This window comes from Chelon labrosus (genome assembly GCF_963514085.1).
Source record: "Chelon labrosus genome assembly, chromosome: 2".
NCBI classification, from domain to species: Eukaryota; Metazoa; Chordata; class Actinopteri; order Mugiliformes; family Mugilidae; genus Chelon; species Chelon labrosus.
In genome coordinates this window covers 30,702,411-30,721,014 of record NC_140338.1, presented here as the reverse complement: position 1 = coordinate 30,721,014, position 18,604 = coordinate 30,702,411, and the positions used below count along the sequence as shown (strand labels likewise).

At 42.1% G+C, this 18,604-nt stretch overlaps 1 protein-coding gene across 5 annotated transcripts in view; it reads right to left on the bottom strand.

Moving 5' to 3' along the window:
• The window catches only part of LOC311498633 (nucleosome-remodeling factor subunit BPTF-like), a 44,181-nt gene that overhangs the window by 2,477 nt on the left and 23,100 nt on the right, over positions 1-18,604 (bottom strand). For 3 of the 5 annotated variants that reach the window (XM_084559298.1, XM_084559299.1, XM_084559302.1), the window contains 17 exons: positions 18,552-18,591; positions 18,127-18,352; positions 17,781-17,930; positions 15,149-15,279; positions 14,813-14,927; positions 14,222-14,436; positions 13,233-13,470; positions 12,440-12,723; positions 12,071-12,184; positions 10,874-11,035; positions 10,492-10,574; positions 7,136-7,361; positions 6,678-7,000; positions 6,413-6,586; positions 6,099-6,291; positions 5,371-5,455; positions 3,280-3,466 (listed from right to left, as the gene is read on the bottom strand). In XM_084559298.1, coding sequence (XP_084415424.1) covers positions 3,280-3,466; positions 5,371-5,455; positions 6,099-6,291; positions 6,413-6,586; positions 6,678-7,000; positions 7,136-7,361; positions 10,492-10,574; positions 10,874-11,035; positions 12,071-12,184; positions 12,440-12,723; positions 13,233-13,470; positions 14,222-14,436; positions 14,813-14,927; positions 15,149-15,279; positions 17,781-17,930; positions 18,127-18,352; positions 18,552-18,591 — 2,946 coding nt within the window. Of the gene's footprint in view, positions 1-4; positions 935-3,279; positions 3,467-5,370; positions 5,456-6,098; positions 6,292-6,412; positions 6,587-6,677; positions 7,001-7,135; positions 7,362-10,491; positions 10,575-10,873; positions 11,036-12,070; positions 12,185-12,439; positions 12,724-13,232; positions 13,471-14,221; positions 14,437-14,812; positions 14,928-15,148; positions 15,280-17,780; positions 17,931-18,126; positions 18,353-18,551; positions 18,592-18,604 lie in introns of those variants that run through there. The other 2 variants (XM_084559301.1, XM_084559300.1) reach the window with 2 other exon arrangements.

The window sequence follows — 18,604 nt, the reverse complement described above, 5'->3', positions numbered from 1 at the left end:
AGAAAACAGTTGGAAAACATCTTCTTGTTTTCTTTTTTTATTAAAAGCTTTACAATATGACAAAAATATGACTAGGAGAAAATACAAAAAAAAACAAAAAAAACAATACAAAAACATGTATTGGATGCCAGTGGGTCAGACACTTTGACGTAGCCCAAGCAGCCATGTTGGTGAAATGATACTGAAATGTGCAGTTTGATGTCGGCCCAACTACGTTTATATACAAGGACTTTGTTTTGAACTGGAGACGGCCGACAGCCAAGCTCACCGTATTTAGAATAGGAAAGCTAAACTAGGTTTTTCTCCAATCTATCTTTACAACTTCTACCATTATTTCCTTTAGAACATAAAAATAGTCCTTCACAAAAGATAATATGAACATATAATAGCAATATACATGGTTACAGCCAGTAAAGAGAAACTAACCACTGACGCATGCTTCCCTTAAAAGTTCCCAGCTAAGAAATGAGGTAAAACTGTTCTGCTGCAGCACGGTATGACCTATACAATAAACAGATCTATCAAATTAAAAGATAAGTTATGTGTGTGTGTGTGTGAAGCCTAAGTCAGATTTCTTAGTTTTTCTTTAAAAACTGAATAGCAAAACCTTATATTCTGCAGCACATCCAACTCAAACATGAAAACAAAATGTCACCTGTTGCAAGTGTACGAAAATACATTTTCCCTTGAATGCATTGTGCTACCAACATGGCTGCCATTAGTAGACTGTAGATTTTTTTTTTTTTCCTTTCTTTTGCTTTTACAATAAAAAAAATGATCACACCTAATGTGTGGCTTAATATATGCATTTTTTTTACAAGGTTTTTAATGCTGTTTTGGACAAGTAAAAACAGCAACATCCAGGATAGCAAATTGTTTTTGTTTTTTTTTGTTTTAAGAGTGACCCCGGCACCCAGGAGTTTGACATCACAATCTGCAAAAGAGAGAGAGAGAGAGAGAGCGAGAATGGATGGGGTCAATACATGCGGGTGAAGTAGATCACCATCACACAAAGCTGGATGCAAACCACAAGACTTAGTGAACTAATTAAAGCTGCAGTGTGGGACTTTAGATAGAAATGAGCCTCTGTTACATTGAAGCTGATGCCAAACAAGTTCGATCAAAGCTGATTAACCTCATCAGTGTCAGGTAAATCTCTCTGTACTTAAGATGCTGGAGTTTTAAATCTGTTGTCTGTGGCGACATTCCCACGGTGGCGCATTCTGAAGCGATGCATTTTACGCAACGACTGTTTGCCACAGCTCAAGAGTGGAACAACCATAGAGGAAAATGTAGCGGAGGCAGGTTGGTTGTGGCGGCAATCGGCCAACTCAACAGTGTTTGTGTGATTATTCTTGCTGCCACACAGAGGAGAGAGAAGTTCCACATTACAGCTTTAAACATGGCAACTAAAATTCTCAAAGAAAGGTTTAAAATGAGAGAAGGAGAATTTTCAACCATGTCCTCACAAACTAATCAACTTAAAAGGACGTATAATTTCAGTATTAGTAATAGTATTCCATGTACACAGATGTAATTCAACTGTTAATATCTTGTAGTGTGCATCCACCTAAATCAATCACAAGATGAAGCGAGGGAAGCGCAGTGAGGTGGGCGCATCAAAGCACAAGCATACAGTAGAGAACAGTAAGTCTCTGACTCAAAGCTTGAAGCAAAACATGCCTGAGTCTTCAGGTTTGGGTCAACTTCCCACACTATGTGGTAAAACACGTGAAAATGTATCAGTTTGGCTTTTTATCTGGCTGACACCAAATAATAGCAGGGACCATTACACGTTGAAAGCTGAAGCAGAATGATAATGGTAGAAAATCAGCTGACTGAAAACTGAATGAGGGAAATATGAGGATCCTGCAAATACAGAACAAGGGTGTGACTGGAAACTCAAATTGCGCACAGGAAAAAAAAAAAATTATGTCAGACCCTTGAATCACAAATCAGAGAAACCGAAGGAGTCAATGAATTAGTATTCCTCAGTATTTTTCTGAGGAGTATAATTTCTTTGCCCTGACTAGAGGAAGTATGTCTACCAAACCTCCAGAGAGGCCAGGGTCGGCTTCAAGGACCACAGCTGGAGCTGCTAGTGACGTCATGTAAGGATACTTTATTCAGTGTGGATACTCTCTAACTACACTGCCTGGCCAAAAAAAATGGTTACACACTCTAATATTTCATTGGACCGCCTTTAGCTTTGATTACAGCACACATTCTCTGTGGCATTGATTCTGATAAGCTTCTGCAATGTCACAAGATTTATTTCCATCCAGTGGTGCATTCATTTTTTACCAAGTTCTTGTATTGATAATGGGAGAGTCTGACCACTGCTCAAAGCCTTCTCCAGCACATCCCAAAGATTCTCAATGGGGTTAAGGTCTGGACTCTGTGGTGGCCAATCCATGTGTGAAAATGATGTCTCATGCTCTCTGAACCACTCTTTCACAATCTGAGCCCCATGAATCCTGGCATTGTCATCTTGGAATATGCCCGTGTCATCAGGGAAGAAAAAAATCCATTGATGGAATAACCTGGTCATTCAGTATATTCAGATAGTCAGCTGACCTCATTCTTTGGACACATAATGTTGCTGAACCTAGACCTGAGCAACTGCAGCAACCCCAGATCATAGCACTGCCCCCACAGGCTTGTACAGTAGGCACTAGGCATGATGGGTGCATCACTTCATCTGCCTCTCTTCTTACCCTGATGCCCCCATCACTCTGGAACAGGGTAAATCTGGACTCATCAGACCACATGACCTTCTTCCATTGCTCCAGAGTCCAATCTTTCTGCTCCCTAGCAAACTGAAGCCTTTTTTTCTGGTTAGCCTCACTGATTAGTGGTTTTCTTAAGGCTACACAGCTGTTCAGTCCCAATCCCTTGAGTTCCCTTCACATTGTACGTGTGGAAATGCTCTTACTTTCACTATTAAACATAGCCCTGTTGTTTTTCTTTGTTTTGATGCCAATGATTGCCAATGATTTGACCCTTCTCAAACAGACTAACATCTTTTCCACGACCATGGGATGTGTCTTTCGACATGGTTGTTTAAGAAATGAGAAGCTACTCATTGCATCAGTTGGTGTTAAATAACTTGTTGCCAGTCGAAAGATAATCGTCCATGCAGTAATTATCCAATAGGAGGCGACTTTTTGTTTTTGGCCAGGCAGGGTATTAAAATGTCTCCCTTTCTTAAAAAGCAACCTGCTGAAACCCGTTATTCTTATCCTCGTCAGCTCCCTATCATCATAACCATCATCTTACCTGCTGGCTTTGAAGCCTTTGAGCTTCTGGACAAAGAAGTTCTCCAGAACCTCGGCACACTGGTAGAAGGGCGAGTCGCTGGGGTTGTAGTAGCGGCAGTTGTCAAAGATTTTGGTCATGTCTGCTACAAACTCTGTCAGCTTGATGTACTCACGCTTCTGTAACCTCTCCTCCATGGTGGAAAGGTCTGAGAAAAGAAGAAGACGTAAAGATACATTTGATTAAATATTATACATACAGATGTAATATTAAAGCATGGGAAAATGCACCAAATTTAACTGAAAGTTCTTGCCAGGAGAAGAACATCACACATGCGGAAGCAGCAGATAAATATCTGGGTTTTCAAATCGACTTTGCTCCACAATCAGCATGCCTGCTTCAAAGTAATTGCAGCTTATGTGGTATGCGCTTGACAGACATTTAAATATGTTTCCTGAGAGCACAGTGCATCACTTTATATGTGACACCAAAAATCCAAACCCTCTGCCAGGATTAACCTCGATCTACTGAGCCTTCCAGATCAGTTACTGAGATGTGACCATTTGTCATTCCTGAGGAGAGCGTCATTATCTGAGTCAAAAATTCACACAAATTAATGCAGGCACTGAAAACCTAAGGCTTTCAATTCTAGGCATCCCTTTCCTGAAAGGGGCTTTCAGTGTTACTAACCTAGTTAAGTGAAGGTAAAAGCTGATAAAAAATAAGATTGAGTTAGCTGGAAAACAAACTGGCACCCACAGCGCTTCATATAATCTGCTGCTGCCGGTGGTTTGCTCTGCACGGCATCCCTAGAGCTGCGTTTTAAACAAACATATCCGACTCTTAACCCCTTTAACCCCCACCCAGCTGGCCAGGGGCTAACAAGCCTCATGGTCAATATCAAAGACCTCCTTCTTCTCTGTGATCAGATTTCATCTTGAAGCCCTCCAAAAACTACCAACGGCTGCAGCTACACCAGCCAAATGCTCTTTTTCATTTTTTTATTTTTTTTTGAAAACCAACAAGGTCTTTTTCTTGCGATGGAAGGAAGAGGGGAGGACTAGAGTTTTCCAGGACCAGGCCAACAGGACCTAAGTGTGGGGCTGGTTCCTTTCCACAGGGAGCCCAGCAGACCCGGACCAGCTCATTAACGGTTTGTTTGTATGGAAGTTCAAAAAGGCCCTGTTGACGCAAGTCCCCATTTACATGGCCGGTTTGATCTGAGTTGGAGGGCTTCCTCCCTGTTGGCCTCCAGGCGGCTGTGTTTTAATGTTTAAGATATAGAGCCTGGGTGTTACTTCCAAAGCCTAAAGCAATTATGGAAAGAAAATAGACACAAACTCCTGAACAGGGATAGCTCCCAATACCAGACTGAGTAGCTCAGTATTGAAACAGCTGACTTGATAGTCGCAATCTTTGATTAACATTTTTCTCTATGACACGGCTACATAAGCAGGTTGTAAATCATATCAGTAAACCAAGCCATAAAATATATGTGAGTTTGCACGCATCTCATCACCTACAAAACACTTTTAATTTAATTTATAAATTGATCTGCAAACCACAATTTCTAAAAGAACCAATAAACAGTCCAAATGAGAAGCAATTCTGATCAGCGTAGTTTTCATAGACCCCCTTTGCAGTTTAGTGTACAGATGGCTTTAGGTATGAGCACTAAAAATTAGTTGCTGTGAAAAAAAATATTGTAAACAAGATAAACATACAGCACAAACAAAAATAATGGTGGCCATGAATAAGACTTAGTGCAGGCACATTAATCAAGCCCAAAAATCAAAGGTTTGTTGGTCTAAAGGCACGTTTTAGTAAATGAGCTAAAACATGCAACAATCTGTACCGTACTTTAGATCTGAACGATACTAATTTCAAGATTTTTCTGATTGATAGCATTTTATTTCAAAGGGTTCTAAGTGGGAACAGTGGAAAAAGGTCTTTGGAAAATGGGGGTTGGGGGCAGTCAAAAGGTGAGAAAGGTTATGCTCGAAATACACATAAATATGAACACTAAATGGACCATGGATCCTGCCAACATGAGTGTCATTCAGTTGTAACCCTTTTTTGCGATATTCACTGCCACACATGTTCCCCACTCACCCATTGGTTCCTTGATAACCCTGTAGTAGTCCGGGGCATCATTCGTATCCACTGGCTCCAGGAACGGCCACGCCATTTTATGAGCCTGCAGAGGAGGGAGGGACAAGTTAAAGACAAGATACTTGAGAAAGCTGAAACGGATAAAGAAAAACAAACAGCGCCATGAAAACGACACTGAACGCAGGTGGGAAAACACAGATGTTCCCTCTCCTTTTCTCTAACACGCACAGACCACTGGACAGAGGAGAAGAAAGAGAAAAGAAAGGGAAGCTCGGGAAAAAAAACGCTGAAGGCAGGCATCTGTCCAAGTAGGGGAACCCAACCCATCAGATAAGATGGACACAGAGGACTTTTGTTTGCTGCTCTTACGCTGCAGTGGGGCTACAAGGAGCCGTGTTAGTGTTCGGCCTATTGCTGATAATACAACTATTACTCTAGTGCTACTGCTGCATGTTTGTTTATAGAGATGTGCTGTGATGTAGTGGAAAGTAAGTCTTCCAAAATACACTTTGTGTTTTGGAGAACTGACTTTCACCTTTCTTGCCATCATTCATGAGAGGAAATGTTAGTAGGTAGGTGAGGGGCCCATTCACCAAAACTGAGTTTAAGTGTCTGTTTGGCATTGTTTAATACCAGTCTTTTCCAGTTTATTCACAGTAGCAGACAGTAGGCAGTTCACTGTAACAAAGTGCATTTGTGCAGTGACTGTATATACATTTCCTGTTCACCTGTAAGGAACGCAGGATTCTTCGCAGGCCTTCGTAGTCTTTGTCAGTGAGCGGCGTGAAGACCGTCATGGCATCTTCTGTCGACTGACACTGCGGACACACATACTCGTCGATGTGGTTGGCCTCGCTCTGCAGGATTCCCACACAGCGACCGTGGTACCAGTTTTGACATCGATCACAGCCGATGTAAAACCTGGAAAGATAAAAATGGACTTTTACTTGTGATTCGGGGTCCCTTTGGAGTACAAAGCACAAACAGCGTAAAGGCCAAGATGTGCGAGTTGAATTCACAAGAAAGTAAAACAGCCCCTTACTGGGATTCGTCATATGGTGTCTGACAGATGCAGTATAGCTCCTCTGTACTGGTCTCCTGGCCCCGTTTACACTCCACACAAATGTAGTCGTCCATTTTCTTGGCCTCCTTCTCCGTGATGCCCACGCACTCTCCATGATACCAGTTGGTACACAGGTCGCAGCCAATATAGAACCTGTGGAGAGAACCAGACCACAGTACGTCAATAAATATACCAAACTTTAAGTTGGTAAGTTTGATGAGGAAAGACTAAGGTATCATCATACTTGGTCTCGTCGTACGGCGTCTTGCAGATGCAGTAGAGCTTGGTGTCCTTCTTGCTCTCCTTTGTGCTTGTTGTCGAAATCATCTTCTTCTTCTTGGACTTGGCTGTCGTCGCCATCTCCCTCTCTTCCTCCCGTTTCCTCTTGTGTGACGAGGCGACAGTCGTGGTGAGGTGGTGTTGAGAGGTGCCGTGCGTGTGTGCCAGTGCTTGCTGTTGCTGGTTAAGGGCAGCGGCGGCGGCGGCGGCCTGGGCTGCCTGCTGGGCCGCAGCCTGAGCTCTCTCCTTCTCCCTCCGCATCCGCAACAGGTCCCTCTTCAGCTCCTCCTGAGGCAACACCACGACAAGGAAGAAAGTCAGACTTTGCCATTTGTGCTTAATACTGTTTAACAGGGGTGGGGGTCTCTTAAACCGTATGGATTCTTATATTATATATTTGTATACATCCCTGTTCTTTTATACCTGGGCCTCTAGCTGCAGCTCCTTGTCGAGAAGTGCCCGCTTCTTCAGAATCTCCATCTTGAGGCTCTCTTTGTGCCGGTAAAGGAGCGAGGAGAGTTTACTAGCATTGGCCAACCTCCTCTTTGCCTCCACCACCTCTTCCTTCTTTTTCCTTTTGGCTGCTTGCCTCTCATCTTTGTCTATCCGGTCTAGGATGTACTTCATCACCTGGTTGCATACAATCATTCTGAACAGGCAGAAGAGAGGAGAGTGAGTTACATTTTCTTAACCTCTTAAAATTTACAGCAGATCATAAATTCAGATTGTATAAAATAGGAAAATGGCTCATATGGAGGATGAACAGACCTGTGAATGTGGCAGGAAAGTGTACAGTCATAGTCTCACCTTGGAGACAGCTCAAAAATAGCCCTACTCAATCTAATGAAGGCCTATGTGGAAAAAGTGCTGTGGCTCATTCGCAGTATTTTAAAGACATTAAATACACATAATACTCCTGCTGAGAGAGAAGAGGAAGATAAAAGGACTGGGAGGGAAAGGATTATCACATATCTGAAGCTAGAATTCAGAAAGTGAGTACGGCTGAAATCACAGAGGAAGAAATGTATCCCTCTGACACACCAGTGGGCCGGAGAGCGAGTATTAATCCAAACAATGCTTCTATGTTTCATAAAGTACAGACTGCATGGGTATTGGCTGCTTCAAAACATTAAAATTTTGCTTTTCACATGCAATCTGTCAGTCCGTGTCAATGGACAATGAGCGCATTCTTCATAATACATGCCCTTGTGGCATTCTGGTGACTGTCTGGTTCCTAACTTGCATCCAATTCCTATCTGTGTCCTAAATGTTTCCTTTCTCAGCCGTGAACTATTGAATAAAAATGAAATACGAAAACGAAAAGAAAACCTACAAACATGTAAAACTAGATAAAGTTAAAACATTGCAGCCTGATCACTTCCTTAAAGCAGCTGCAATTGTGACATCATCCCTTGTTTTTGTGAGGGAGACACATTTTTTGCAGATGTTAAGGGGACCATTGTGTTTATTTGCATAAAACTCTGATTCAGTAGCAAGGGAATAGAGCTGAGCGCTGGAAGACTGGGATAGAGGTATGGTGAGAGATGAACAGATAGAGAGGGACTGGGAAGACGCAAAAAAAAAAAAAAAAGAAATGAACGAGGGAGGAATAAAGGTCAAATACAAGGAGATTAAAATGTGGAGGAAATGAAGGTTATGAGTAGGCTTCTATACTGTCGGGTGATATCACTGCAAACATTGTCTCAAAATCAGATCTCAGCCTATGACAGTAAATCTCTATAATGTATGGTTCTGCGTCCAGAGCATGTTCACTTGTGTTCGCTAACATTCACAACTAAGATCGAAAGCTGTTCAGTGCACGTTCGTGTGAATAACACACAAACACGTCCATGGCTGTGGAGGTCAAAGATCGGTCAGCGTAAAAAACGGAAGCACACACTACAAATGCAGCGTGAAAGTGGGGGAGACTGATACAACGCGATACACCAAAACGATGCAAGCTGATGTCTGCGTTATTGCTAACAGACTCGTGTTTTGGAGGAAAAGAGGGAGAAAAGGATGACATGAAGAAATGGAAAAAAAAAAAAAAAGGATGAAAAATAAGCGGAGACAGAAAACAGACAGAGCTGCTGTACTGATGTCACGGTAGTCTGGGTTTGGTATTTCAGGTCTATGTGAATGGGTACAGTGTTGACACACCGTCTGTGGACATAAACACATGGTTGTCAGGGTCAATTATAGGTCAGAGTATCTATCTATCCATCTATCTATCTATCTATCTACAGCACATAAAGGAAGGAAGAAGGAAAGACTTTTTAAACATTACACTGCTTGATTTGATTTTGGTATTTATGGTTGTATTATTCCTAACTTAGCTTACAGACAATGGTAAAAAATAAAAAAGGAGACATGTCATTTACAAACAGCTGTCTTTCAGGAAATAACTACTGAATACATGTTTGATTAAAAAAAAAGAAAGAAAAAGAAATCCCGATATATTAATCATTGTTACAGTCATAAGGAAGAAACTGAGGTAGAATTAGGCCTACATTTTTGAGAAATGTATATAATCAGTGAAGGAGTTGTGTGTTTTTACTGTACAGCTCATGCCACTTATAAATGGATTTGTCTTTGTCTCGCTGCTTGTAGGGTCACAGCAAGGACATGCAGCTGTTGGTGGTCAAACACCCAGGGGTTCCCATACTGTGTGTTGTACCTCCCAACAGGGTGTTAGACAATAGCCGCATGGAGAGAGGAAAGGACAGCTCACAAACCGCCCAAGTGAAGATGTTATAGTTGTTAGTATTGCACAGCCAAACCTAGGGCAGCAGCGTGTCAGAGCTGGAAAAGGGAACCCATTATTATTCTGAGCAAGGGAAAAAGAATTACTCTCACTTGTTTGTGTTTTTTTTAACCAATCATGACTGTCTTAGGTGGCAGAGAACCTGCAAAATAACTTGGGATGCTTTTTTTTGGTGGAACATTCGTGCTTGTGGAGCTGAGAACTCCCATTAAAATGGATAATTCCCCGCAAAATAAGAGCCAAACACTAAGGAGTCTGGTACAACAGCAGAGGTATACAGTTCTTAATGATAATCGGTTCCACAGAGGTGGAGCTGGCTTATAGTTCAGCTCTGGGGGAGCTCACTGAACTCATCAATACAATTGAGGATTTGCTAGCTGTATGTGGCTACAGCAAAAAGTTACAGTGATAACCCCAAGCCACAGAGATTTGTGTAAAATGGAAAGGATCAGCTCAAGTCAGTGTCAGTGGCACAAGCCACAGCCAGAGTAAAACAGCACAATACCGTCACCGCTAAAAAGCTAATGTAAAATATTCTTTGGAAATTTTTATAACCATTCACCAAAAAATAAGCAAGTGTGACTTACCGAACAGTTCAAATCTTAGCTATAATGATGCTACATTTTTAGCATGCAGGCTGCTAGCTTGAAGGCCACACTAACCCTTTCCCAAAGAAAATGGGATTTGTAAACGGTAAAAGAAGGATGAGAATTGTGGGTAAAATAGGAGCCAAATGTGAAGTTTTATCCCAACTATCTACATCCAGAGAGTCAGACAACGGGTATTCATGATAAGAACACGGACACATAGAGAGGCATCATCAAAGAAAAAGATGGATGAAACATCATTTCTGTCCGAATGCTGCTTCAGTAACACGCCCAGTCTGACTAGAGAGAAAAGTTTCACCCTTTCTCTGACCCACAACATTTAAATAAAAACTTCTTTCTGTCCTTACGCTACAAACAAAACATTATTCCTACATCTGTATAGACAATGACACAATCTGGATGCAAACCTTTGATTCTCTTCTCTCTCAGCAGGCGTCATGGTCTTCTTCTGCTTCAGGTGCTCAATCACTGCGTTTTGTTTCATCACCACCTGAAACAAGCACCACAGGAATAAATTGCATGTTTAACTACAGAGATATTTACAGTTTTAGAGGAAATAGTTTCCAAAAAAATACAACATTCATAAAAAATATTTCAACCAAAGGGTGGGAAAAGTGCATTGTATTGGCAGTAATAAGGCAAGTAAAATGAAACATAGGGTGAGTTGTAAAAATAAAGCCGGACTCAGAGGACGGATGGAGAACGGTGAGTGTTTGTGTACCGATGGCTCGGAGACCGACAGTTTTGGACTAAAATGACCTGATGATGACTGCTTGTGCACATACGCACCTGTTTTTGAATGATGTCGCTCTGGCTGGCTGCGTTGAGGGCCAGCTCTCTCTTTGCCTCTGCGGCTTGTCTCTTCTTCTGCTGCTGCTGCTCTCTGAGCTGCTGGATCCTCTGTAGTTGCTCCTGGACAGATGCTGCCTGGATGGTAACCACATTTCCAATCTGTGCAGAGAGCATAGTTTAGGGATCAAATTTGTACTCTGAACGGAGCTGGATTTGTATAATTTTAATATACAAATGTTTGGTTTTGGTGAACATTACTCAAAGGCAGTAGAAGAAAGGCTCAGATTGCCTTTTTCTCCAACTTATGTTATGAGTACATGTCGCCTAGATGATGCTACCATTTAAATGAAATGTTGCGTGTCTTCAAAACATTTATATAACAACCATTTCTATACATTTTATTGTTGCTGGTAAATGTTACAGGTACCCCTGAGGTTGCGCTAGACTTTTTCGCTGTCTGTCATTTTGACCGACAGGGACATAAAAATCCCGTCATAACCTATTTTTACCCATCACTTTATTTTTTTAATGATAACAATGACATATTCAATAGCATTTAATTTGCATTCATTTTTAATTAATATTCAGTGGAAAAAAAAGATTCTGTTCATATAACCGGCCATCAAAGACGACTCAAGAATCATGAATCTAGAGTCTGTTTAACCGGCTCAGTTGAGTCCTACCACGTTTGAGTGACATATAATCAATAAACGGCACCATTCAAACATCTTACATCTCACTCGACAGAGAAACAAAACGTACTACACGACTTGACCACTAGCAAACTAAGGCAGACACTCACTCGCTTACTCACGTACGCAGAGAAACGAAACTTAATCGACTCATAACTGCTGCTCGTGGATCCCTGATTAACCGAGAGTCAGCAGCCACTCAGTCGGCCGGCAGATAAACGAAACTTAACCGACTCTTACACTACTAATCAAGAGGGACAAGAGCCAATTAAGATGCTCACTCGCCACCAAGTGGTCTGGAGTGTGAATTGCAATCTGTCAAAATGACAGATTGCCTTCCGATTTATCCGTCACCATTAACGTAAATTTTCGGTTAACGCGACCAATGGGTAGCCTAAATATAAATTCTATTTTCCATTTTGAATTAGTATCAATACCCCCTAGCCATGTCTTATAATGGTATTATACGTTAGGCTCCTTAACAGCAAGATGGTGGCAATACCTGTCCTCCCTGAGCTGAGGTGGTCCCACTCTGTTGTATCTGGATAGGAAGCTGCAGTTTGATGTGCTGTGGCAGAGAGCCTCCACCCTGCTGGGCCTGCAGCTGAGCCAACACCTGAAGCAAATTCACAAATAAAAAAATTGTTCCATTTATGCACTCAAAAAAATATTTATTCAGGGGGTTAGATCATACCGTCATCAGCTGAAAAACTAAAAAGTTTGAAAAACGCACAGCGCTTCTCGTGCTGCATGCTGTGCAGCTCAACCTGAACAAGTTCCAGTGTGGCATAAACTGGCAAGGTTGTTGATTATAAGCAACTTTGACGTTAACTGCTCTGTATCAGTCACTATGTTTCCCTGCTAATCATACCTGTACCTGTTGCTGCAGTCCAGACACACTGATGAGCTGGGGCGTCTGCTGCACCTGTAGCTGGGTGGTTCCTCCCTGTGTTTTAACCTGCAGCGAGGTGGGAGACTGGATGGGCATATGGGCCTGTGTCTGAGGGGGCAACTGGCCCTGAGGGGTGGCCGATGAAGGTGTGCTGGTAGTGGCCAGTGGTGTTGTTCCTGCTTGGATGGGTGCAGCGGCCTGCTGTGCAGGCTGGGCTGGGGTTTTGGTGGAGGTGGAGTTGGGCTGACTGGGAACTGATGTGGCTAGAAAAAGGAGAAGAGAAAATGCGAGAGAGAGAGAGAGAGAGGTTCAAAGATGGTCAAAAGAATGCCAATATGACAGATACTGCAGACAGAGACCCCAAAGCTTCTTACATACTCTGCGAGAAGTGAGAAATTTGTTCTCGCTCCAAGGGCAGCTAGAACAAGGGAAAAAGTTCATTCTGGTTCAAATTTCTCTCTTCTCGCAGAGTATATAACAGTCTTAAAACTGCTTTAGAAGAAGCTCAACTTAAAGAAAATCTAGTTTTACAAACATATCAAGTACAAAATGCTGCAAACAGATAATAGAGTTGGAAAATAGGTTTTAGGGCATATAATACCACATAAATCTCATTTTGTCACTAGATATGTTGGGTTTGGATTTGACCTTCTTTTTTTCTTATTTTTGATTTTTATATTTCTTTTCTGGTCCCTTCAGTTTAGTGGAGAGATGGATATAAAGTCCTAATCTCCATATTTGTTAAATAATTCATGCTAGTTTCTCATCATACCTGTGCTTGATGTGGGGGTGGCAGCTGATGCCAAGGGGGTGAAGAGGAAGCGCTGCACCTGGCCATTAGGTAGTGCTGCCTGCATGAGCTGCTGGCCAGGTCCTGGAATGACGGTCATCCCGTGAGGTATGACCTGCAGCTGGCCCGCCGTCTGACCTTGACCCTGGACCATCACCGTCAGAGCCTGTTGTGTACCACCGCCAGCCTGTCGATCCACACTAGAGCCAGCCTGCTGCTTCTGTGGGAGGCGGAGCAGAGAGAGAAAAGCTTGTGAATCACATTTTACAGTTCAGTCTAATCCAAAATAAATTGCCCGTGAAGAGAAATGTTGACTGTATCCCATAATCTAAAGCATGGAGGCATTTTAGTAATCCCCTTTCCCCCCTCAAAACCTCAAACCTCATTACAAGTTGGTGGGGTTTTTTTAAGCTGTCAAACCTACTACATCCTGTGTAAACAAATGAGTACCATTCAACACCATCTACACTTATTTATCTACAAACAAGCCAGTTTGTTTGGTTTAAGTGAATTTTCAGCACACATTGATGGTTTTTGTACATCTATTGATTATTTGCTTTTATTGCCCAACAGTCGGTCCAAGAGAGAAAGTCACGCCAAATGATATTAGAAAAGTCATTCAAAAAGCAACAAAAATGCGACTTATGTAGTTTCACGGTATTATCGAGCTAGATATGAATATAGAATTTTGTATTTTATGCACTTTTTTTATAATTCATAAATCAGTCGATGTGGACACACACACTTCCTTCTTTCATGGGTCGTGATTTAAAGGGGACATCTCCTCTCTGGGTCTCTGTAGCCCGTTAAATGGATCTATTTTACACTAGGCTACAGAACTAAACTTGACATAGGAAAGAACAGATGAAGCCACTAAAAGCACATTCTTAGCAGCTTAGAAGTAGCTAAATATTAGAGAAAGTTTCTGACCCTGCAACACAAGTACATTCTTAAATTTCTCCCACACAAACCTGTGCGAGCTGGGTGAGCTGTGCCACAGTGAGTTTAACCTGGCCTTGCCCCTGCACCCGGGTGCCGGGTGGTGTTTGGCCCGCTGGTTGGCCTGCTGCGTTGGGGCTGGACACTCCCTGGCCTGTGACTGTGGCAACAGGGCTGGCAGCTGATACTGCCGTGGAAACTGCCTGGCCACGAATGATCTGTGCCACAACTTGCTGTCCACCCTGACCTGGAGAAGAACAATGCGAGAGTATAAGGAGCGGGCAATACACATGTAGTTGAAGAGAATCACCACTGTTGTATCAGTATTTTACGGAGAAACTGGGCAACACTCAAACTGTCTTACAAAGGCAGTTTATTGCTGTCAGTGCATTAGAGGAGACCAAGAATATACTCTTAAATCAAATCAGTATTATTTGTCATGTATACATTGTACATAAACACATACAAGTCATTTGTCTCTTTATGTTTCCAAGTGATCACACCTCAGCCATGAACATGCAGGGATGGAATCAAGTGACCCCACGGCCCTAAACCTGCTTTCCTAACCACTATGCCACAGTCCCCTTTGTTCATCTAAAAGCCTTTTAAACACAGTACATTACCTTGCTGGACCATGAGGGGTGTTCGGAGGATTGTCTTCCCCATTGCCCCTGTCTGCTGGATTGGGGTTCGGATCACTGTCATTCCTGGACGGATCTGACCACCACTAGTCAGAACCTAGGAGATATTTTTGCGAAGACACTGATAGTTATTTATCTCAAAGTCAGAAATGCTTTCTGAACTGTCAAGAAAACGTAAACTAAGGACAACACCAATATACATTTTCATTTATTATCTGTGTACAATTATGTGAACACTATAACGACAAAGCCAATAATCAAAGTAAAAAACATAATTAAAGAAGAGATGTACAGACTACAGTTGAGACTAAGCTGTACCTGCTGTTGGGAGCCTGGCGTATTAGGCCTGATGTTGAGTGTGGTAGTGCGAGGCTGGAATGTGGTGTAGGTCTGGGCACCGCCTGCTGTACTGGAGGGGATGATACCCAACACTTTCTGTTGAACCACACCTGCAGAGTGAAGACGAGTACAAATACACAAGTGTGAGCAAGCTTTCAGAAATAAGAGGAGAAAAATTGCTATAGGGAAGGAACAAGCCTGAAGAATAGCAATATTAGAAAACAAATACATTCATCAAACATTTCCTTGGCAGGCAGTGGCATTAAAAATGCTTAAATGTACCTAACACAGTTACAGAAGTGACTACAAGAGAGCAATTGTGCAGAAGTCTAGCATTAACACAACTCAATACATTATCTGTGGAGTTCTCTCTTTGCTAGAGGGCCAGCTTTTGATCACAGCATTTCTAAATATTAGTTGAGCAGGTAAACAAAATCTTCAAACACTCACTGAAAGCTTAGTTGGGTTTCCCCCAACATACCTGAAACCCCTCATAAATTATGCATGAATTCACATCCTACTTCTTAAAGTTAACCTGACAAAGGGAGCATTTCATATTTGTTCACCAGGTTCTCTGCCTTCGTGAGCTCACGTGAAGCCGATGGCAGAAATGGAAACCATGAAAGTGTGTCTCTTTTTCCTCTGCTGCCTTCTTGCTGCGGTTTTTCATCCGCAACCGAGCAGGTAAACCTATACATCAAGGGTTTCCCTCTTCAAACACAGACGCTAAGCCCGGTCGTAAGACTTGGGAGTTGCTGCTCTGGTCACACACATCAAACACGCTTCTCTATGGACTAGCTGTTTGGAGAGGTCGAGGAGTTGGGACTCCGGTGAGTGGAGAGGTACACATTTATTCAAAAAGACGGAGGGGAAAAAAGGAAAAATGGAATCCTACTATAGAGGGCTACCTGTCTGGGAAGCAGACCTCAGGGTAAACTTGTTTTCCTGCCTAACTTCCTTAAGCCCTTCCAAAACAAACAGGGCACCCAACAGTCATGCTGGATAAATACACATGTCCATTAAATGGTTACACTCCACCTGAACTTAGTTTCTCCTTCACGGCAACTTCAAAAGTAAGAAAAATCACTTTCTTTGTATTCTTGGTGAGTATCATTCTCTTCATCTGGTGATTGCAGTGTTTATATAAGCAGGTCTTTAGAAAATTATACTTTTGCTGCATTTTACTTCCAATTTTTATAGTTTTCCTCATTGCATCACAGTTAAGATAAAGACTTTATTAGGCGTTTCTTGTTCCCCAAGTATCTGTTAACTTTGCAGGAAGAACAGAAACGACTGTCAAGGCGGTTAAAGAATAAATATTAGTAGAGAGTTCTTAATTCCCAGACAAACAGCTGTGTGCTTTTTTTGTTTTTTTAGTTTTTTAACCAAAGCTAATTTTTAGCGTGAAATGGCACATTTTCATTTGAAAATTCCACAGAGTATACACACAACATGCCAAGCTGTACCGGGTTTTGTTAATGCTGAATATGACCTACATGAGAGCTGTCAGCAGCTTTAATGAAGCATGACAACATGCCAGACCGCCTCTACTGAGATTTGAACAACATCCATCAACCGGTAATTTGACAGGACCACAGACAGGCCTGGAGGTGCTCAGAACAAGCCATCGTCACATCCAGGGTGTCAATATTGACGTGTCAAAAAGCACCCAAGTTAAGATAGTACAATTCTGAATCCGCAGACTACACAAGTGTACCATCCCAAAAACCCTCCAACCAAAATAACAGCCTCCTAATAGATTACCATGCCGACAGGACACAACCAGACATGGTGTGGCACACCAAACTAAGCTGCTGACTCATGAAGCTGGAACATAGTGGGCACCACAGCGGGGCTTGTGCAGGCCAGGCTGCTACTGTAGCACAAAGTGAGCAGTGGAATGGTTTGATACAGATCAGGACATTCACGTGCAGCAGAGCAGCCTTAGTGTCAGTTTAGAGTTGTGCTTCTGTCCAATGTCACCCTTTATTTCATCACCAAAGATAGCTGCTTCCAAATCTAGTGGTGACAGTGAAACCAAACAATAAAAGTTCTACAGAGACTGGTGAAATGTATGTAAGTACATTAATATAAGCAGTCACTTTCATACTTCACGTTTAATCCATTGTTATGAGAAAATAATGGCTATAGCTATGTTATTATAATTCAAATGATTCTTTAATTTAGACAGGCCTAAGCCGATTAATGACATACGATTTAAAAATTATGTACTGAGCTTTTAGAAATTAAAAAATGTCTCCCAGTGTACTTGGCTAACTGACAGTGACAATCGCAGACAAAGCAAAGTCTTTTTTGTTGAGTTTAAAATATTTGGGCGTGCCGTAACTGGCACCGACATTTAAAAACGAATGAAGACGGGCTCAGTCCTTCTAGAGCGTTGTGTGTGTGTGTGTGTGTGGTTGGCATGTTATTAATGAGCCACATCTAATTTGACACATTTTAAATGTCTCAGATGTAGGTCTGAGGTAAAGAAAAGAAAATAAAAGTACATGCATCCTGAAATGGTTATGGAAGGAAAGATGACACTGAATAAATTTAAGTTGTGCCCTCCTCGAACCTCCAAGGTGTGAATTATAAAAAACAGCCGTACCTCCTTGTGAAGTTGGCACATTGACTGTGACGATCTTGCTGTTGGCAGGTAGCGGGAGCTTGGTGGTCACAACCTTTCCGCCGACTGAAGTTCCTGTAATCTGGAAAGTGTGTCCACCAGATGTGGCCACGGTGGTCTCTGTGCCCGCTCCTAATGAAGCAAACAATCAGACAAATGTTGTTACAACTGTAAATTTGAAATAATATCACATCTAAAGAAAACACTGATGATCCTAATTATGTGATTTGCAGTAAAAAATAAAAAGTAAATTTAAGAATGTCTTGTTGAGTAATAAGCATTCGAGAGCAAAAACAAACACACCGTCAACAGTTTAGCTGTAATGTACCTTGTGTGCTTTGCCCCTGCTTGACCCAGGTGGCAAATGACTGCTGGAAGTTCTTGTTCTGCTGGAATGTAACGGGGTTGCCCATCTTGGTAGACAGTACCACCTTGGTGTTCGGGGTGCCCTGGCCTGACAGTGAACCAACTATGACTTTGGGCGTTGCAGCAGGTGTTGCAGGAGTCCCCGTTGGGGTAGCTGTGACTGAGCCTGCTTTCTGCTCAAGACGTTTCTGAGAGGGTGAATAAATTGGTCAGCATATCAATAAAAAAGCCAGTGCATTCATGATTAATATTATGAGTTGATGCACTGGTATCACTGCATTATTATTCTCCCATAAAGGATCTAAGCCTTACTCGAACTAATAAAAAATAATGGCTAATAATTTTGGTAAAAATTATCACATGTCAACTGCATCAAACCCCGCTCACCTTGGCCTGCTCTGCTGCCTGCGCTTTCTCTTTCTCCACCCTACAAAGTGAAA